The sequence below is a fragment of the Dermacentor andersoni genome, chromosome 11 (genome assembly GCF_023375885.2).
Source record: "Dermacentor andersoni chromosome 11, qqDerAnde1_hic_scaffold, whole genome shotgun sequence".
In the NCBI taxonomy this organism is placed as follows: Eukaryota; Metazoa; Arthropoda; class Arachnida; order Ixodida; family Ixodidae; genus Dermacentor; species Dermacentor andersoni.
Genome location: NC_092824.1, coordinates 126773605 through 126796480, shown reverse-complemented (window position 1 = coordinate 126796480; position 22876 = coordinate 126773605). Strand labels below are relative to the sequence as shown.

General features: G+C 48.8%; 1 protein-coding gene across 5 annotated transcripts in view; it reads right to left on the bottom strand.

Annotated features, from left to right (window-relative positions):
- LOC126517476 (uncharacterized) overlaps positions 1 to 22876 on the bottom strand; it is a 114191-nt gene that overhangs the window by 22934 nt on the left and 68381 nt on the right. The window contains exon 1 of one of the 5 annotated variants that reach the window (XM_072285560.1): positions 14337 to 14692. The exons of 1 other annotated variant lie outside the window; for it this stretch is intronic. In XM_072285560.1, the coding sequence (XP_072141661.1) occupies positions 14337 to 14447 (111 nt within the window). In that variant the 5' untranslated portion in view covers positions 14448 to 14692. Of the gene's footprint in view, positions 1 to 3641; positions 3734 to 14336; positions 14693 to 22876 lie in introns of those variants that run through there. 3 more of the 5 variants (XM_072285556.1, XM_072285557.1, XM_072285559.1) reach the window with 3 other exon arrangements.

Below are 22876 nucleotides of genomic sequence, written 5' to 3'. Positions count from 1 at the left end.
GGCGGGCTAGTTGGTGCGCATCCATAATTACTTTGTTTAGCGTAAAACAATGGGCACAAGAAAGACGACCCCTCCCCCAGGACAAGGCGCTACTCTCAACTTACATCACTTTATTGCGGCACTCCTTTATAGACAGCAGAATCTAGAGGAACATGCACAGTGAGCACCATGTGCAGGAACCACCAATATCCAATCACAAGAGCGCACTCATGCGACAGAATTCAAAAAACCATATTCAGCACTGTACAAGGTTAAAGAAGGCACACTAATGCACTGTGACCCTAATGACTGTATGAAGAAAGCCTCCGATAACTCTCGGGCGGTGGTATAACGGCTCTTCTTCAAAATCGTACTATCATGAAACATGGCTTTGCACTTGCATATTTTACAATGTTGAGCCAAATGGGAACCTGTGCCTGTTGGTATGGATCGTTCATGTTCTCTAAGGTGCTCGTTAACACAGCGGCCTGACTGCCCTACATACACTTTACCACAAGACAACGGAACCTTATATACCACACCGCGGCTGCATATATATATATATATATATATATATATATGCAGGAAAAAGATGACGAACCTTTTGGAAGTAAGACGTGTTTACCTAACATTTTTGGCTGGTGGACCAGCCTTCGTCAGAGTACCTATATACATATACCTATATAATGTAACAAACCCGCCGCCCTTGTATATGTATGAGCTATGGAAAGAAGAATGATGGGTGTAACATTAAGGGATAAGAAAAGAGCAGATTGGGTGAGGGAACAAACGCGAGTTAATGACATCTTAGTTGAAATCAAGAAAAAGAAGTGGGCATGGGCAGCACATGTAATGAGGAGGGAAAATAACCGATGGTCATTAAGGGTTACAGACTGGATTCCAAGGGAAGGGAAGCGCAGCAGGGGGTGGCAGAAAGTTAGGTGGGCGGATGAGATTAAGAAGTTTGCAGGGACAACATGGCGATAGTGCACGACCGGGGTAGTTGGAGAAGTACGAGAGGCCTTTGCCCTGCAGTGGGCGTAACCAGGCTGATGATGATGATGATGATGATATATATATATGGGGTTCTGAAAGATAGTCCCCCCTTCCCCCCCCCGCCCCGTAAAAATGAAAACTTTCTGCTTATGGTCCAATTCTCACCAGCAACCAGAAACTTAATTTCTTTCCTGACCCGGAATAGCTTAGAGGCACAACACTAATTACGAGGGCATTCTTGTACATGCCAAAATAAGGACAAAGACGAAGCCAACATTCAGTCCCTGTGGCCACTCCAGGTTCTCTATATGCAAACATATACAATCTACAACTACAGTAAAACGTACAGCATTAGATTACCTTCACGATGTAACTTCGAGTTTCACCTGCACGTCAAGCAACGTAGTCTATAGTCAAGAGTGTGCCACTTTTACCAAACAACACATAGGTGAGACTGGACAAACTTCATACAAGACTCAACGACCATTGCGCATATATAAAATACAATTTACTTAAAGCGGAAGCCAGCCACTTCAATGAACATGGCCATATATTCAATGAAGCAAGGCTCTATATACTACAAATTTCTTTTCACTGTGCAAGAGGAAATATACAGAATCATACCTCAACACAAGTCTATATGCCTATGCACGACGGGAATGAAGTCTGCACGTGACAACTTAGAATAGCTAAAAGCTGTAATGTAAACTTGTAACTTTGATATGATTAACAATGGAACAAAAAAACACGATTTTGCCATCAGCTAACCTTGATTCTTAAGCTCACATACCCCTCGTTTCCAGCTATTCCCTGCCCCTCCCCTACCACTCAATTTGGTATTTTCTTCCATGCTTCTATGCCTCCATCAACTACACAAGCCCTTTTTCCATGCACACCTTCCACCTCCAGCTTCTGCCAATTCGCTCCTGTTGTGTTATTCCTCTTTTAGTGAGACAGCTATTATATGAGCACTATACAGGCGCAGTTATGCCGTCGGCGTAGCCATCGCCGTGAGGTTCCTTATAAAGTCCAAGGCCGATAAAATCGTCGCATCACGCGGAACGTCGTACGTGCGAGTGAAAGCGTGCGAGGGGAAGCCGGCGATCGCGACTGTATATGGCGCGCGCGAAGGAAGAAAGCGGATAGCAAACGTGCCGTCTTCCGTCGCGCGAAAGGCCGTAGGGGACGGGAGGGAGAAAAGGAAGCGGGCGGCGTTGTGCTCCGGCAGCAAATGTGCATTACGCGACCGGGCGCAAGGGGAACTGACGATCGCAGCTCAGGGAGGGGGGCGGATTCGACTCCGTCAACAAGTGCGCACTTGGCGCGGTCGCACGCGCCGTATCTTGGAAGGGATCTCCAGACAGCTCATACCTTTGCGCGCGCTGTTTTCTCGCCACTCTTGCGCTGACTCGGGAGACCGCACGAAGGTCACTTCGCTGGTCGTTGCTGCCTCGCTTGCTCACACGAGCGTTTTGACAGCGTGTCAGCGCTCATCGAGTGCGATGCGTTCATGTTTTCTTGCGCGCGCTGACACCGCCCTTGTCAATTCAGTTAGTAAGCGAATGTTTCCCAGCTTATAAGGTCGATAAAACTACTATCCTTACATCGTAAAGCTGTCTACTACTTTGCTATCGCAATTGATGCTTCGCTATTCGGGCGAAATTGCGACTTTATTTTTCTCATTTATTATTACTTTTTAAAACGCCACTGAAACATTCGAAAGCCCCAACCGACAACATATCTTTTTTTTAGGCACCTCCAGCACCTGGCAGGGCCGCACCACGTCTGTTTGCTGCTGCGACAACATCTACGCCAGACTACTGCATGGTTAACGTCCCTTAAAAGACCAACCCTTCGTCCTTTCTCCAGTCTCCATGTGGCCGCCTTCCCACTCTTCTGCTCTTTTCCCCTCATCTTAGAAACCATGTCTAGAAATGTCAAACGTCGCGGCGCTCATTTTCTTTTCAGTCTCTTCCTTTACAGCCAACGACCGATGACAATGACCGCATCTGTTAAAGCTAACCCGCTGAGGACGACAAGGCCGCCTCTGACGAAGCCTACCTACCGAAACGCAGGCCAGCCTTTCCGAGGCACCTTATCACTGTTTGCAACGCTTATACAACAGTGTGCTACTTTATCTGTCGGCTCCCATCTTGATTTAGCACTTTGTATTTGTATTTTTTACTTTTTAGTTTATCTTCGATGCATTTATATCTGTAATAAGTGAATGCCATGCTTATATATGTCTGCAGCGTTTGTCTCAAGTGAGCTAGCACCCACGAACTAGCTGGGAGGTCTGGTATTGTTGTCAGATCCCATTAATATGTAAAGGTTCCATTCATATGGACGTCGCAAGTCAGTCGTATTTCTGTTAAAAGAAAGTGCACTTGGTGTTGCAAGTTGGCCCTAATGCAAAGTGTGTTTTAAATCCTGTTTGATGATGACTATATACGATGATATCGCAATATATATATATATATTGCGATATCATCGACAGATGCTCAAGAGACGAAGCGCCGCGAGAACGAAGTTGGTCGGTGCCCTTGGCACGAGTGAGTGTCGGCCTGGCTGCGTGGCTACAGTGTAAATAGCCTGTAAATAGCCTCTTTCGTCTGTGCCTTTCCACACGTAACATTCTGGTGGAGGTCAGCGATCCCCGTCCTCACCACGGAACTCCGAAGTTGTCGGCACATCGAGTTTGTCACCATGCCTCCTGGTGACGAGCCCGTCTCTGCAACGGCTTCGGCTTGTCCGACTGCTCCAATCGTCACGACTGCCCCACATCGCGACCCAGGTGTGTTCTCTGGCCTGGAGGGACAGTGATGACGACTGGATCAAGCTCTATGAACACGCCAGTGCTAATAACAGGTGGGACCCAACGATTATGCTCGCCAATGTCATCTTTTATCTCGGCGGCACCCCACGCGTGTGGCACCTAACGCATGACGACGAGATAACCAGTTGGGACAGTTTCAAAGAAAAGCTACGGGAACTGTTCGGCGACCCCATTGGGCGCAAGGCTGCCGCGAGATAGGCTCTTGCGTCTCGTGTTCAGTAATCTACAGAACCCTACGTTTTCTACATCCTCGACGACTTGGCTTTATGTCGCAAAGCTGATCGACGATACTATGTCCGTAGCAGATAAAGTGGCACATGTGCTAAAAGGCATCGCCGACGACGCTTTCAATTTGCTTGTTTTCGGCAACGTCTCGACTATCACACACGTTGTGGGGCTAGTTGGTGCACAGCTTTCAAAAAATGAAGCGCCAACGGTAACGGCACACAAAGAAGGAACATCCTATCCTGTCTTCTGTTACTTCTTTGTGTGCCGTTACCGTTGGCGCTTCATTTTTTTGAAATCTCGACTATCGACGCCATCATAAAAGAACGCCGTCGCCTTGAACAAACTAAGAGCCGCCGTATCTCACACCACATTACGCGGCTACCCAACACTGCTGCTACGTAGACATGTGAGGGTCGACCGCGTCAGACCACCACCTGTCACGACGTCATCCGTATTGTTCGCCGCGAACTCCAGGTCGCCTGTTCGCCAGCTTTCTCTACGACGCCTCCCGATCCGCCAGCAACCACCATTGCGATGATTCAGGCCGTCGTCAGACAGGAAATTGAGAACATGGGTCTGAACTCCGTGCGTTCCACGTCTCAACCCAGCGTTCCCCAGTTCTCTAGCGGCCCTCCTCGTCCCCGGCAGTCCTTTTCAGGCACATCTCGCCGCAACCCGTCCGAATGGCGTACCCCTGATGACAGGCCAATCTGCTTCCACTGCTGTCGCATCGGCCACGTCGCTCGTCACTGCCGCAACCGATGGCCACCATCTCCTCGTACATACGCCACCGCCTATTCCCGCACCTTTGGACCTTCTGTTGCTTATACCGCCCGCCATGAACCCAATGCCGCTGCTCCTGCTCCGAACCTTCGCTACAGCCGCTCGCCCTCACCTCGACGCCATCAGTCTCGTTCGCCCCAACCCCGTCGCTTCTCTTCACCGCCTATCGCCTCCCGGATCCAGCCGGAAAACTATGGCACTGCAGCTTCTGGAGGTGAAGCTGCGTTGTCGACCCTGCCCTCAAATCCTCTGCTCACGTTACCTACGAACCGAAACCTTCTTGACGTTGACGGCTATCCTGTCACGGCACTCATCGATACAGGGGCACATCTTTCTATTATGAGTGCTGCCTTCCGACGACTGAACAAGCTCCTCACCCCAGCGTCGGAACGCATCGTCCGCGTTGCGGATGGCGGTACTGTGCCTATCATCGGCAGGTGTACGGCACGTGTCAGCATCGCCGGCCGCCACACTCCCGTCCTCTTCACTGTAATTGCTCATTGCCCCCACGACCTCATTCTCGGGATCGATTTTCTCGCCGCGCATTCTGCTCTTATTGACTGCTCGTCCAGTACCCTTCGCCTTGAGTTGCCGATGCTCGCAGAACCTTCTGACGCACTCCACTGCCGCTTACGCCCCACCGGCTTTCTTCGCTTGCCGCCAAAGTCAATAGCCTACATTTAACTGCTGTCTTTCCCACCAGTTCCTGATGGCGAGTACATCGTCACTCCTCTGCCCGACACTCCAATACAGTATGACGTTACCGTGCCTCACAGTATACTTACTATTACTGCGAACCGCACTCGCATGCCTGTCTGTAACTTTGGACTGGCAAAGAAAATTCTACCGCAAGGTATTTGCCTTGTCACAGTTGATTGTATCTGCGACCAATACGTGGCAGCGTTATCGACCGATGGTTATCGAGAGCTTAGCATGCTCCTTGCGCCAGCCTCGGGCGCCGATCCCAACATAAAGAAAATGGTTGCGACGGACCTGTCCTTTGCCCAGTATTATCGTCCTACCGATATATTTTCGACTTCGACGATCGCCCTTTAGGCCAGACGCTCGCGGTCAAGCATCGGATTCTCAGTGGCGATGCTACGCCTATTCACCGACGACCGTATCGAGTTTCTGCGTCGGAACGCCGGGTAATTCAAAGTGAAGTGAACAAAGTGCTAACAAATGCAAACAAGAAACACACAGCTCGTAACTACAGCACTCAGTTCCCATTATTTGAGCTAATGTTGGGTACATACTCAGCATTGTCAACTTCAACAGGCTACACACACTGACGTGTTCTTGGCATGAAGAGCCGGTGTTCAGAAGCTGCCAATTCAGAGAGATGAATGGTCTCAAAGCAAAATATGACAGAACTGACTGAGTTTGCCGATCTTACAGTTGGCAGCTTTGTGTGAGAATTCCAAGCAATTAAGGCACATCCAATCAATCAATTAAGGCCAATCGTTAATAGTTAAATAGTGAATCGTTAAAGGTTAATAGTTGATTAGTAATGGTGCTTGTATCAGGCTGCAGTTGTAACGATGTTCGCGCAGTCTGTCATTTATGCACCTGCTTGCATGCGGCGCTGATTACGTGGGCTAAACAGGCAGGTTCGTAAATAACTGCGCGAACATCGTTAGAACTGGGGTGCGATCGGAGATGGTTGTTCGGCGCGTTCGTTCGGTTACGGGCGCGCGCGATTGGCCTACTCCGCGCCGACGTCGCCAGCCGCGGGGCGCGGCAACACCACCTAGAAGTCTTCTAGGTGGTGTTGGGCGCGGCCACGTTTTGGGTGACGTCAAAATGACGACACGCTCCTGTCAATCATCCTCCCACCGAGCATTTCGTCTGCTAGGCGCCGAACCCGACGGGAGCTGGCGCTCGAGAAAATGGCGCTTCCGTTGGGAACTTAGGTTGTTGCGCTGGCGTTTCTAGAGGAAGGAGGAGAGCGGGTGGCGGTGCGAAACGCGTTTGAAGAAATGGCAGAAAGTGAATTCCGGCGTCGTTTTTGTTTCTCGATACAAATAATTCGTTGGTTGTACAGAGAAATCGACAACATCATTGATGCCAGCGAGCCACTGGAATGTTGTCACTGCCCCTCACGTGCTGCCCCTTGAGAAGTGCGCCACTCTTCCCGTCGTTTCCTTTTTCTTCTCGCTGTGCGCGACACCACCTAGGGACGACGCAAAGAACCTAATAGTTATAAATTGCAGTAGTCACACGTACTACTATTTGAAAACGTGTTTGGGCTTGAGAAGAAAAAATACATTTTTTTTAGATAAAGATTTAATTCATTTGGAAGACGAGAAACATTTGGTTTTGTAGTATACTGTTTGCAAGCAGACGACAAACGACGGAAGTAAACTTCCGGGGAGGTCACCGCTTCCTGATTGGCTGCTCTCTCCGCCCCGCTGTCACAAATTTTGCATACTGCAACTTTGTGACGTTGCAGCAACTGAACAGAACGCGTATCGAACACAATATCTCCGATCGCGCCCCTGCTGCCTGATACAAGCACCAGGGCAACTAGCCACTCATTGCGCTTCATGCAAGTGCAAGGCTATCTTCCACAAAAGGGTGATTCTGCTTAAAAGTTGGAACAGAAGAAGAAACATTGGCCGACGATTACGCCTCCTGGTAATGCGATCTTTGAGCGCAGCAGCTGCCTTATTTCAACAACATGCTACAGCATACAGAACACGCATGCAGTGCCGAACGGAGGCGGTTCTGCGTTTCGGACTGGGCAGCACACACCGTGATCCGCCGCTATGTAGCCTCCGGCGACGTGGAGAAGGGGGGAGGGGGGAGATAAGCAATTATTACTTAATGTTTCTTCTGAGGTGGGATGAGGAAACGGGTGGGGAACCGGGGTATTGAGGGAAGGTCACACTCATTCACGCACAGACAGGCCCTCAATGTGGCCGCACAAGGTTGGTGTGGGTAGTGGAAGGGGATCGACGAAACGCCTTTCGAGTCACCGCAACGGCACTGCGCCAGGTAAGGGGAGGTATAAGGCAAGAGTGGAGGCGGGAGAAGGACAGCTAGGCACAAGCACTGCCAGAGGCGACAAATGCCACTGAGGAACGCACCCCACAACGGGGAAGCGAGAGACACGGCTGAGAGCTGTACAGCTACACGACGCGGAGACGGAGGAGCAGATAGCTGTGGATCCCGCGCGAGGCGGCAAGGAGCGCCCGCCGCCGGCACCGCGGCAGTGCCGCGACAGCGGAAGAAGGGACGGCGAGGGCGGAGTGGACGGTAGTGGCGAGAGTCGCCGCAACGGCGCTGCGCGGAGGAAGGGGTTAAGGTATAACAAGTTAGCGACATTAAAGCCCCTGAAACTTCGTAAAGTAGTGCCACTCTCCTCCTCCGCCTTCACTCCTCCTCGTTTCTCCTCTCTTTCACGCTCCCTCCTCGACCATGGCGCCGCCTACGATGCTTGAGCGCAGCAGACGACCTTTCGCTGAGTGAATGCACGCATAGCAAGGCAGTGCTCTTTAGGCGTTCACGTTGGCTTTTCAGCTCCGCGTAACTTCGTGTACAGCATAGAATTTCTAGTCGGATGGTTATACAAATTCAGTAACGGCAGCTTTTGTTTCATTTTTTGATAACTATTTCTTAAAAAAAGTATCTGAAGGAGTGTTAACGCTGTGCGTTGACGACTGCGAATGTATCGCGTGCCGTACAATTAGGTACGCAACATTTGTCAAGGGCGTGTCGCAAGATTTTGTTGCGGATGGTTATAAATAACACGTTTACCATCGAATGACAACCTCTTGGCTTCCAGCAAGCCCTCAGCCTAAAGAATCCGCGCCGCCCTTACCATGTGAATTCGCGGCGTGTATCAGCTATGACGTACAAAGGCTGACGGAGATCACTGCTCTGGAGGTTCGAAAGTGTATTACAAGCTACAGTGCCGCCAACGTGCGTGCTTGCCAATCTAAGCGCGCGCAAAGCCTAAGAGGTGGGCGCTGGTGCTATGATGTTTCTCGTGTCTCAACGCCGACAGAAATACCGCGGCCGATCATCGAGTCGCGACTGTGCGTACACAAGAAAATAAAATGAGTTTTTAGCATTCGTGCGCGAAGCGGGAGCGCGAAACAATGCTTGACTCAATCTCAAACAAGACCACTGTGGCCTTCAGTAATTTTTTCAGGTTAATGACTTATCACGAATAACACTTCATCGTGCGTTGGTTCGTCCGTTTACTAAGTGACGTACGTGTCGCGAACCGAGTTGCACTGAGGCGCATGCATTGAGGACGGTTGCATTCACTTCGAAGTAACATTTGCGAGACATGACTTAATTAGTGAAGTCATGATCGCGCAAAGAATCCCCCCGCCATGACGCGGCCGAAATTGCGGCAAGTGAAATGATGTTTTATCCATAGGTTAAAATGATATGAAACGGCATTCGAGTTACAAGTTAACAGTTTATTTTCACATAGATGCATTACAGATTTGCCTTTGCAGTCACAAGTCCGTGTGCACCATTTATTGTCTCATTGCGTAAATAAACGCACCAGCCTAAGAGTCCTACAGCAAGCGCGTCTCAATTAGGCATAGTGACTGTAGAAACTAATTGTAGAGTGAACGAGCAAGCGAACGACTATACGAGCGCGCGAACTAAACGAGCGAACAAACGACTAAACGAGCGTGCGAACGAACGAGCAAATGACAAGCACGAACGACGACTAATCAAGCCAGGGAACGGGCGGGCGACCGCACGTTTTCTTTGCGAGTGCTCCACCGCCGCATCTTAAGCTTCGCACACTTTAAAGCTTACGCGAATTAGCACATACGTCTCAATTACCTATGATGCGGTCGCTCGACGACGAACGCACCGCGTAACACGGTTTCAGGAGAGCACGCACGCTTTTCATCGGTGCCTCTGTATCGCAAATCCACCGGGCGACCGCCAACGAGGAACACGAACAAATGTGGCAAACAAAGCTAGTCTATCTAAAGAGGGCTAGTAAGTAACCACGAAAGGCAGAGAATTGCTCTCCTGAGGCGCTTTCATGATCGAGACTGAAATTTTATCAAAAGCACTGCGCTGAATCTTAAAAATTTCGTAATCGCGTTATCGCACGCAACCTCGCGTGCCTTCGAACTCAAGCTGGTTGGCGTTCAAAACGATTAAGCGCACCAAATATGACTAACACGACCACGTAGTGCGCATATAAGCAAAGCAGACGTTGCGTAAAAATCATGTTAAAGCGTGCGTACAAATGACAACATGCACAGTGAACTGTGCAATATCTACTACGTTATTGCCCGCAGCACAATACGCAAGCCTGGCACATACAACACTCTGAGAGAGCCACAACCTACATCACATAGTCGCGCGGAGGAAGTTGGTCGGAAGTTCTCCCTCCCGATTCGGTGAAGCCATGTGTTTCTTCTTAACCCGTTGCGCTTACCGGACGGTATCGCGAACGTATTCTTGCCTTTGCTAAAACCATATTGGCATCCAAACGCGCAGCAGGTCATGGTAACAGAAAATGACGTGAAGCGACGTCGCACTTGCCACAAAACATCCTTCAAGGCGTTCACAAGAGCAAAACAACACAGAATAGGAACGGAAGGAATGCCGCCAACAAGCGCCGCTTCTCGAGCAAAGATGGCACTGAAGCGCGACTGTAAACAAACGAAGCCGGCGCAAGGGGCCACGTGATGCCATTAGGCCAATAGCGACGCGGCGTCGGCTTCGGCCAGAGCGCTGGAGGAGGAGGCGGCATTCTTCAAAGCGTGGCACTACTTTACGAAGTTTAAGGGGCTTTAAGCGACATCTGCCGCGCGCGCCACCTAGGAAGTTCCTGTAGCAGACGGCGCCCAAGCAAAACCGCGGCGCCGCGGCATTCGTGAGGTGAAAAAATATCTGCAAACGCGCGGAAATAAAACGCTACTGGTTCCCGACTGTGGTGAAAAACGAAAGAAGGGCCCGAACTGCTAAATCTAGTCCTTTAATTTCAAATGAGCGCTGAAAGAAAAACGCTCAAGAGAGCGGAATGAGTGCTTGATCGCCTCGCGATTCCACATGTTTACCTTTCGTTCGTTTGCGCTCAATCACCGCGCGAGCCTTGGTGATTGCTTGCGCTTAATCCTGTTTGCTCTGTGAATTCTTTTGCTCGCAAGTGTGCTGCGTACACATAGCGGTTACCTTGAACGAAGAATTCGGGTAAAAAAAGAAGGCTGGCAGTAACTTGGACGGAAAGTTTCGACATAACGTCGCTGAAACGTGCGACACTCACGGCCACTAAACAACATCCTGTATGTGTGTGGAAACGAGTGCGCCAACAGTCTTCTTGCCGCTGAGTGTGTTTGTCGTGTAGCGATTACACGACGACTGTTTTGTTTTGTGGTATAGTGCTACGAGCCAGTGCAACAATCGTGACATTCTAAAGCGGCGGTATGGATCATGTCAGCGAGTCTCGTCGATCGTGTTCGGGCTGCCAGCGCGATCTAATGTCGCGGCACACCAACGCCGACCGTAGTGTGTGCGCGTGTGTGAATGCGGTTGACTGTTCTCGTGAACCGTGCGACGTTGCCACGTAAACTTCAATCATGACGCGCATTGTTGTGTTTATGCCTTTTCGCTTCCGTGCACCGCTAGAGCCCCGTAAGAATTAAGTCGCCCTTATACAAAACGCACGCGGATTGGCCCAGCTATGCATTGTGTTTTGCTGGCGATCCGTGTATCGCTTCTGGCGTTTTTCTTATGCTAATTTGCAGTTGTGCGTTTTTCATCAGTAAAATGGCGTCGCCGATTACTGGAACTTCTTCGAGTGTAAGGGAAACTTGGAAGGAACGAGCTCGCAGCTGTATGTAATGTACTTTGATAAACTGTATTATACTAATACACTTTATTATTTGATGGCCAGTAGCAGTGGCTATGCAGTATTTGTTTTTAAAAGCAGAGTAATGCAGGCACTTAGGAATATATTTATTCACATATGCAATGCACAAAAAACGATTAGGATATGCACAGTTGGAAATGATTTTTTGGACATATTGTAAAGCGCAGTTAACAGCGCGCGCAAACACAGGAAAGTGTGAAAGTAGAATTCGCTGCTGAAATTAATTTTTTATCGCACGTAACGCAATGCGCATATTTGTCAGCGAGTTAATGCGTTTCTGCCCCACTATTTACTTGCATGCTAGGTCATACTGCACTTGCTAAGTCAACGGGCTCATAATGCACTAAAATCAATAATCTCCACAAACTTCGGCCGTCAACATTCATGCGCGTGAATGAAATACTATCGCAGCTCTGCACGCACATGTGTACACTTTCTCTCGCACCTTCGTATCGCTCTACGTTACTTTCCTCGCATAGTCGTGCAGTTACCGACAGTTCTGTCTTTCCGTCCGATTCTGTGCGACCACATTTATCTTCTGGTTAGGTTTTGTTTGCCGCGCGAAATGCAAAATAACTTCTTGCCGTCCTCCGTCTGATCTCGGCACTCACCCGCACAGCAACAAGGCATTTCGGTCCTTTGCATCCTAGGTCATACTGGGCTATTCAGCGGGCTCATAACGAACTAAAATAAATAATATCCACAAACTTCGGCCATCAACATTCATGCGCGCGAGTGAAATACTATCACAGCTCGACGCATGCACGTGTATACTTTCTATCGCACCTTTGTATCGTTCTGTGTTTCTTGCGTCGCATAACCGTGCAGTTACCGGCAGTTCAAAGTCCTTCCGTCCAATTCTGTGCAAGCATACTTTTCTTCTGGTTAGGTTCTGGTTGCCGGGCGGGATGCAAAATAACTTCTTGCCATGGTTCGTTCGGTTTCGGCACCCAACCGCAAAGCAACACGGCCATTCGGCCCTCCCGGAACAAAATTTTCGCAGCGATGTGCATAGCACAACAGGCGAAACGCGCGCACTTCGCCCGGCACGCAGGAACTTTCATGGCGGCAAAGGGGCGGAGCAAGGTCACATGTCACCGATCAGCCTATCGCTGGCGTTGTCGGCTGGATCAAAGCCTGTCTGTACTTTGGAATTATCGAGGGACTTTAGAAGGGGTTAGAGTTACTGTATATGCTACCCAAGGTAGCATATACAGTAACTCTAGAAGGGGTAGGGTTCCTCGAGCGGAGGCGCGCGCATCGAGGCACCTTAGAAGGGGGCGAGAGGATAGGCGAGAACACGTGATCCGGCTTCGGAGGACAAGGGGAGAGCCAAGACTCGCGCCACGCGCGAGAGATGGCAGCAGGAGCGCGTGCAGCTACAGCAGAGCGCGGATGATGACCTTGGCAACCTTCGTCACAGCTAGGCCGACGGCGAAGCGAAACGAGGGAACGGGCGCCAAAGAGCTTTTTGTGGGAGTATACAGCATCAAGACGGACCCACAGGGCCGATGTGTCTGCGCGTCGTCTATCTTACTCAGCAATAAAGAGATTAGAATGATCACTGACGATAGCGGGCGTAGGTAGACTGGGAAAAGCACCCCTGCGCATGCGTGTAGGCTATAGGTACGCTTCGGTTGCGGAAAAATAAACCAGTTGGTATAAGTTTGCGCTCAGGTGTCGTGTGTTGTTTTCTCACTCAAGTCCTGTCCCTTCGTCGCTCTGCGCAACAGTGTTAAGTATGTGCCTAACTGCGTGACATATTCGTTAATCGCGGGGTGCGACTGCGTTAAATTGATTTAATTGGTCAATCTCAAATGTACACGTACTCAGTAGATATTTTTAAAATTCCGAGTGCAATGTGGCCAACCAAGGGATTTCGTCATCCTAAGCAGGCTTGAGGTGTGAGGGCACTCCTGCAGCACCCAGCGCTTGTCTCATAACTATCCACGGTTCTTGTAGATGTTGTAGAAGTAGCGGGGCGCGGTAGTGATGAACTTAGCGTCACAAATTAGCGGCTGGGCGTAATAACATTTATTCAATAGCATTTTTTTTGCTAGTTGTAACAACGTGTCATTATTTCGTGTTATTGACCACGCATCCAGGACACCAAAGCGGCAACGGGATCACCAAAGCTAGAACCCGGAATGTTCCTGCTTCCGGCTTTGATCCCGCCGCTGCCCCTTGGGGGCCTGATCCTGCGCTGCCTCCTTCATTATAATCTCAGGTGGTCTCCTGAGCCCTCCGTTCGCCGCTTGCATGTGCCCTCCTGGATCAGCAGCACTCGTAAAAAATCCAATCTATTGTGACGAAGAAAGCACACAGCAACGAAAAAAGCGCCCCGCAATTTCTACAACACCACTCTGAACCTTGCCGTAATTTTCATGCGTGCCAAGCCTGTGCGCCATCGACGTGACCTCTCCTTCGTAGTGGAAGATTAAGCGGATGTACAAGCAATATACACAGTTTGCGTTCATTATACCCGCAAGCCTTTGATTTGCACGTCACTGCTTCGCATTACGTGCAAAACCCCAATAGTTGGACCAGGTAGCTTACAATGTAATCCGCTTATGGTCTGGCAATTAAATAAGTAGCACTCTATTCCTAGCACAGTGAGGCATAGCCAGGCTGCAAGCACAGGGCGCAGACACTTACCCTCCGAGCAATCGCAGCAACCGGCCAGCACTCGCGCCGTTCTCTTGGCGAGAGAGCAGACAGGTCAGACACACGACCCACTTCTTGCAGCTCCACACTGGACTCGGACATGTCTGTTGACTACCGTACTACCTGTGCATAAGCCTTGCCTGAACCGCATCATGTAGCAAGATCATTTGGGGGCGCTAGTTGAGGTAGTTGATGATCTTTTCAGGCAACGGGCCCGAAGGTCACCAAATACACACTGCAAAGACCTTGTGCGCTTTGATCGAGGAAGGAAACTTAAATCTCTCTATGCCCTTTCTGCTTGCAAACAACAACACTTTTAATTTCTGCTTGCAAACAAATAATCATAAGCAACTTGAGGTGACGGCGTTACCCAAATTAGAGTGTACTAGAATACGGTTGAGTGGAGCGAGCGGCTGGATCGGCGCATGCTTTGCGGTGAGGCGCGCGACGACGAAAAATACTATGGCGGCGCTGCGATCGAACTGAAGAGGGCCACATCAAGGTCGCGCCGTTGGAAACTGCTGGCGATTCTGCTCGGCGGGGTCGTTCGTACTGCTTCGCGCGCTACTGTTTGTGATCAGACCGCCCAAATGGTGTTTATAATTTGATATGAGATGTATTTACGCCTCGGGAATAGATTCATTTCTTTGTATTCTTTATTTCATTTTACTGATTTTTAATGCTGCTCGGTGACTGCGCGTGCATTGCAGCCGCAGTGTCGGCCTTCATTCTACTATATTATTGTACGGTTCCCTTTGGAGAACATTTTTGTCGTTCTTCAAGCAGTATGTATCCCTCGTGTGTATTTTCGCGCGTATAGTTTTTCATCAGTAGGTTTTGTGAAGCGCAGCCAGAAAAAACATGTAAACGTCCTGCTTGCCGCTTCAAACAAAAAACACATATCGGACCCATCCGGCGCCCTGTAGTCAGATTTACGGGGAGTACTCTGATAGAAGAAAAACTGCAGTGCAACATACCATTCATGTTTCCGTCTTCCTCGCGTAACAGAACGCGGAGTAATTGGCACGGTTTTCTTTTTGTTTTGATTTTTATTGCGGACGGCACTCGGGAGCCGGAAACTGTTCCAGGTAGCGTTTATATATGCTAATCTTTGGCCCGTAAGCTGTGTGACATTTTATGTCCAGTCCACGCTTAACAAAAACAGAACGCGGTGCCCTTCCCTTCTGTGAAGGATGACCAGCGAGGCTGTGTATGTGGACGGATGGATGGATGGATGGATGGATGGATGGATGGATGGATGGATGGATGTTATGAGTGTCCCCTTTGGAACGGGGCGGTGGCTTGCGCCACCAAGCTCTTACTACTATGCTGCCTAATATCCTACCTAGGTTCACCAATGGAAAAAAAAAAAAAAACCACTATGAACTACCACGTCCAAATTTTCTGATACCCTATTGCGAACTGTGCTTTTGTACGTCTCCGTCTTTTGTCGTTTCCCTACTTTTCTTCCACCAATCCTCCAATCGCCTCTTACTGATGTCTATTGCGGACCTGTTTGCTTTACCACTGCTCCCGCTGAACCCAAGGGCTTCAAGGAGGCCAGTGGTGCCTAAATCGACCGCTGGGTAGACGTCTTCACATTCTAATAAAATATGCTCCGTCATTTCCCTAGCTTTACCGCAGCAAGCACATGTTTCTTCTTCCTTCTTATATCGCGCTTTATAGGTGCGTGTTCTAAGGCATCCCGATCTCTCTTCGAAAAGTAATGAGCTTCCCTTTGAGTTATCATAGATGGTTTCTTTCCTAATTTCGTTTTTTCCCCTTAAGTAGTTACTCATGGCAGGTTTCTTTTCCATTGCCGCCACCCATGAGATTAATTCAGCCTCTCTGACTTTCCGCTTGACCTTCTTTGTTGCTGTGTTGCCCACCCCACAGGCCGCATACTTGCTGGTAAGCTTCCTAGTTCTTTTCCTCCACTGTGAATAAATGTTTTGCCTGTACAGATACCTGAACACTCTCCCAGCCCATTTACTTTCCTCCATATTCCTCAGCCGTTCTTCATACTCAATTTTACTGCGGGCTTCCCTCACTTCAAAACTAGTCCAGCCCATATCCCCTTGCACAGCTTCATTTGTAGTCTTCCCGTGAGCGCCCAATGCGAGGCGACCCACTGACCTTTGGTTCCCGTCGAGTCCTGATTGTACTCCTGATTTAAAGCAAACAACCGCATTTCCAAAAGTAAGTCCTGGAACCATTACCTCTTTCCACATACCTCGGAGGACCTCGTACCTATTGTATCCCCATAGCGCTCTGTGCTTCATTATGGCTGCATTTCTCTTCCCCTTGACTGTTATGGTTTTTTCCTGTGTTTCCATATATCCGTTGCCTTCGTTTATCCATATACCAAGGTATTTATATTCTGTTACCCGAGGTATTTCTTGGCCCTGTATCTCCACTGTCTGTTCACTGTTTTCATTGAATACAATAACACCTGATTTTCTAACACTAAATTTCAAACCTAACTTGTTGCCTTCCTGTCCACAGATATTAGCCAGACGTTGCAAATCACTTTGCTTGTTTGCGAGCAACACAATGTCGTCCGCATAAAATAAACCTGGGAGTTGCTGCTCTATTACTGTACCTGCCTGTTTGTATGAGAGATTAAACCCGATATTACTTCCTTCTAGCGCCCTCTCCATCCTCACCATGTACATCATAAACAGCAGCGGGGATAAAGGGCACCCCTGCCTCAGTCCCTTGTTGATATCAACTTTCTCCGCGCTCCTCATCCCTTCCCATTCAACGCAAACGGTATTTTCTAGGTAAATCTCTCTCAAAAGCTGTATACAATCGTTACCTAAGCCTTCCCCTTCCAGAATATCCCACAAAATGCTGCGGTCTACGTTGTCGTATGCTCCTGTAATGTCCAAAAAGGCCACATACAACGGTCTGCTTTCTGCTTTTGATATTTCAATACACTGAGTAAGAACAAACAAGTTATCATCCAAACGCCTACCTATTCTAAAGCCATTCTGAAGCTCTCCCAAAATGCCATTATTTTCTGCCCATGCTTGAAGCTTTAATATGACTGCCTGCATTGCTAGCCTGTATATTACCGATGTAATGGTCAACGGTCTATACGAGTGAATTCTGTCTTTCTCCCCCTTACCTTTATAAATTAAATTCATTCTACTTTGTCGCCAACTGTCTGGTATTCGTCTATCTTTTAAAGTTTTTTCAACTGCTTTCACGAGAGCTTCCTTACTTTTTGGTCCCAGTTCATTTATCAGCCTAACGGGAACCTCGTCTAGCCCTGTGGCTGTGCGCTTAGGAATTTTCTCTTCCGCTTTCTTCCAGTCTAAATTTGTCAGCACCAGCTCCTTTTCCACTTGGGTCTCTTTCATGCTCTTTTTTTCTTCAAATACAACCTCGTCCTTGCCTTGGAAAGATTCGGCTGTTACTTTTTGGATGTAATTTATTGCCTCTTCTCCTTCCAGTCTGTTTTCATCTTCGTCTAGGATATGTTGTTGTATTGTTGTTGACTTCCTGCCTAATAATTTTATGTGATTCCAAAATATTCTAGGTGCGGCCTTCTTTTTCTCACGTATTTCTGACAACCAACGTTCACTTTCACCTTTTAATTTTGCTTGCACCAGTATTTGAACCATAGACTTTTTCTCCCGGTATATTTCCCATTTACTGGTTACTTCATCCTGTGGCAACTGCGCCTTCTTTGCCTGCCTGTGCTCTCGAGATGCTTTCTGTCGTTCGGCGATGGCTTCTCGTATCTCCTTGTTCCACCAGCTTTTCGGTTTCTTTTTTCCTTTCCAATGAACATGTTGTTTCTCTTTCCGTATTTCTGTCGTTACTACACTTAGAAGCTCACCATATTCCCACCCCTTACTTTTGTCACTTGCAATGAAGCTAAAGAGCAGACGAGCAGGCTGTGTATGTGGACCCCTTACTGCACCCCTGCCGTGGGTCGGCCGGGTATTGTACTATCTTCAGGATTTTTTTCTGCACGCGGACGCGATAGTGAGGAAAGTAGCCCTTAACACCTTCGCTGTTAAGTGGATATGGCGTTGCGCTGTTAAACTCGAGCTCACGGATCCAAACCAGGTCGCGGAATTCGATTCGTAATTCTGTTTAGGTGCTGTTAGGAATGGCCGGCCCGGGTGGCAACGTGCCAGCTATTTCAGCCCGCTGCACGTGCTTCGACCGACCCGCGGTGGCGGCGCCCTTCAGAGAACGAGCGAGGACGACAACGCTAACACACCATGCGCCTCGTTTGGAGGATCGGTGACGACAGCAGGGCTGGCCACGTTTGGCGCCCCGTGCATTGTTGGTTAATTTGCCGGTTCGGCATGGTCTCTCTGCGGCAGGGGGAGCCTCCCTGGCAAAAGGGTGCTTGGCGGTACGGGGGCCCCAGGATTCGTCACAGTCTGTCCAGACACGTGGCGACTAGAGGAAAAAGGCAGCTCTGGAATTTAGAGGCGCCGGCTGCGGTCGGGCGTGACCATCTGACTACGGGGACGCCAGACAATGGATACCACGACGACTGCGCTGCAAAGGTCGTCGGCCCTCGGAGAGAGCATTGAAACCTGTGCGGCATGTGTGTGTGTAAAACCCCTAGCCCCTTCTCTCAAAGGCGACCACGAGGACTTTCTACGATGACGTCGAACGGAGTGGTTATAAGCGGCTATTGTCGGCTGCTAGAGGATGCTCTGTCGTGCTCTGTGCTCGAAATGTACTCGTGAGTTGTGTGCTCGTTTGCTGTATGCTTTGTCTTGCGGGCTCCATTTGGGAGTCACGCTAGACTGTCGATGTATGTCTTGTTTAAACTGTAAATAATGTAAATAAACCCTGTTCACCTAGTTCCTCCCAAGTTCCTCTCTACGACCTTCAACCCTTAAAAATGGTGGCAGCGGCGAGATCGTCCGACAACTCCTACAATTGGTAACAGCGGTGGGATCGTCCGACAAATCTTGCAGTGCATGTTAAAGAACCCCAGGTGGTGAGAACTGAACAGGGTGCCTCATAAGCATATCTCCAGACGTAAAACGCTAGAATTTCTTCAATTAAAAAAGAACAACAACAAGAAGAAGGTAGCTGCGTCCTTCGGCTTTTTTCTAGCGGTGTAAACGAAATTATTCTCGAGTCTGATTACCGAGCAAAACATGTTACGCAGCTTCGTTCTGCCTCTCTTTGACAATTTTAACAAACAAATGCAAAGTGATGCTCCACAGTTGCACAAGCTCTTGAGAAGTGCAGAAGCCTGCGTGAGGACAATTATGGATTGTTATCTCAAGCGATCCTGCACACAGGGAGTTCAGGTGGCAAAAGTTGAATTCAAGAACCCCAAACGCTTTGTGTCTTTGGAAGACATGTACGTCGGCGGTCAAGCAACTGCATTCTTGTCATCCAGAGAATGTTCAGTTAACACTGAGCAACGTCAGTTCTTCCGCTTAATGTGCCTTGATTTTTACATTGAGAGCGTCGACCAAATTCTGAAGCGTATCCCCTTTCAAGAGCCGGTTTTAAAACATCTCGAACTCCTAGATCCTACTGTGTCCATGACGGGGAAGGCACCGTGTCTTGCATCACTGGCGCAAGCCTTTCATAATATAGTCTCCGGCAAAGCCTTGCATTCTTTGGATATTTAAGAAACGCTGATATCCCGACAAGCGAAGGTACCTCGTTGCACGAGTTCTGGGCAGTCGTGTTTACTCAAAAACATTGTGATGGGCGCGCCGCTTTTCCTGCATTGACCGAGTTTGTGACGGCTGTACTGTGCCTGTCACAGTCTACAGCAGAAAGTACCCACTCAACTGCTGAACTAAACAACCTGAAGAGAAAACTGCAGAACAAGCTTAGCACGGAAACTATCTGTGGCCTTCTACACACGAAACGCCTGATGACGTCTTCAGCATGTCACAGCTTCAACATTGACAGGCCACTGATAAGGAGAATGGACGACAGGCACAAGGATAAGCATGAGTGCATTTAATGCGGCTTTGCTGGCACAGCCGCTTGTGGAATTTCACAGCATATCTATAGTCGAATACAACTTTAGAAAAAAAGGGGAGGCCCCGCCCAGATGACCGAAGTGCGACAGCCGATTGCCTCCGCGACTAAAATTGTCCCGCTCAAAAAATCGTGCTCCTGAAACGCGTGATTCTCGGTATAAATAAAGACTTTTGTATTTTGATGACTGGTTTAGTAGAGCGCTCATGTGCTACAGCACATGCCGGATCGCGAGTGAAAAATAACCCCGTGCCTTCTACAACGCTGCCCGTTCGTCTGCTCTTTAGCTTCATTGCAAGTGACAAAAGTAGAAAGAGCAGCTCTTCTCTGCAAGGCTCTTGCGCTTGTTCACATGTACACAGTGTATCTACTACTCGTTTCCCAAGCTTAAAATGAATCAGTTGCTATTGAAAAAGTACTTATATAAAACAATGCATTTATAGCAACTATTACAAACGTGGGTCGAGAATACGGTCGAGGCAGGAAGGTACAAAAATGCTTCATTCATTGCTTTAAATAAGTACTCTTGGTTTTAAATCGCATAAAATTTATATTTTTTTGGTTTTGTGTTTTCAAATTTCACAGCACGCATTCTACACCTTGCGCGTGCAGTGAGTAATGGTGGACAGCAATCTATCGACGGTGCTGCACAACGCTCGAACCCCGTCGCTAGACGCTCGGCTATGTCATTGCTGACAATGATCGTTCACGCTAAGTTGACGGCGACAAATCTTTGCGTTGAAGGCTTCTTCTGCAAATATTTTCTGTTGAGACACTCGTAGGTTTGTTTCATGCGCGCACACTTTTCTGATTTCTCCTGAGAATGGTTTTGCTCCATCACTTCACGCCGTCCGACGAAAAACGCAGCGACACAGTACACGAACACACCCGCCCCTAACAGTATGCACCAGTTACTGAAGTACTAAAGCGCCAAACAGACGACACAAGAAGAGACACGGACGAGCGCTTACTAACAACTCAGTTGTTAGTAAGCGCTCGTCCGTGTCTCTTCTTGTGTCGTCTGTTTGGCGCTTTAGTACTTCAGTAACATGCACCCACCAGCCCAACAAAAAGTTCTGCTAGGCACCAGTCTTTGGAAAACTTTTCTCGTCGTAACTTCACACGGGAGCGAAATAAAAAAACATGGAACAAACACGCAGGATGTGTGTTCGTAGTGGTCGCCGCGGGATCCTGTTTTCAGGCAAAGCGTAGGCTGCGTAGCGCAGCGCCAGCGATGCTCGCTGCAATGTTCCTTCGCCAGATCACGGCTCAGAATAAACGCACGCGGCACAAATGCCGCATTGCAAGCCCGCAGTAACATTTCCGGCATGATAGACCATCACATACAGTTCTGGAATTCACTCTGACGAGGGGCTGAAGCACACAGCTGACGCGACCTCGCCCAGTTCGAAGCGCGGGCGGCCATCTCCGTCGGCGGAGTCACCGGCCGTCCGGCTCATGACGTTAGTCCGGAGTGCGCGCCCATTGGTGGATGCTCGTGTGCCTCCGCCTCGGAGGAGTAAACGCCCCCTTTTTTCTAAATTTGTATCCGACATAGCCATTTTGAAGTTGCCTGTTCACGCACAATAACGTTTATTTGCGTAAGCTATACGGGACTCATGTTTTATTATTTCTGGATCATCATCATGATAAACCTATTTTTATGTCCACTGCAGCACGGAGGCCTCTCCCAGCGATCTCCAATTACCCCTGTCTGGAAGATATTATACTCTAAAGCTTTCAGGTACTAACTACCATCTGACGCCTTTGAATAGGCCATCGGAGGGCTTCATTGTATTTAAATTTGTGCTTGACAATGGCTCTCTGGATCCCCGGGTTTTTCAAAAATATCGACAAGAATCTCGGGGTCAATTTTTGTACTATTTCTTAGAAGCTACAATAAAACAGAGTACTAATATAAGCGCTGAATTCGTGGGTTCATAAACTGAGTGCAAAAATTGAAATGAAAAATCTACTGATTTCTACTAATTTTTCGCTAAAAAATCTATTTTTTTATGTGTCGTGGCAACATTGCCCATTGTTCCCTCGTCGGGCGCGCAGGCCTTAAAGAAAGAGCGCGCACGTCGCCCCTCTAGCCCGGCCGTGTCCGGTGATAAAACGCATACTTGCCTGGCGAGAACGCGCGAGCTGTGCTTCGTCGTCGTTGTCCTTCGTGACTTCTCGATTTTGTTGGAACATCACCGTTGAACTTTGTCGTTTCAAAAATGGGATCGAAGTACAAGAGAAATCGCATGTGCTCTGTGCCGAAACCGCACCGTAAAAGGCGTCCTAAGCCGTCATAGTTTTCTTTTGGAAAAACGACCAAAAAGCCAATGGGCTATGAATCGGCGCATTGGAAAGCCTGTTTTGGCACGTAAAACCCCCGAATTAACCCTACTCGATCACCCGTTAGTCAGTCCAGGGTATTTGCGAAAGAAGAATGTTCGTATTCTTTGCTTGTATAATTGAGACTCTTTACGGTCGTTGTTGAGGGGAACCAGACGCGATCGAGAAATTCTACGCTGATCGGCCTCTATCACGATGGG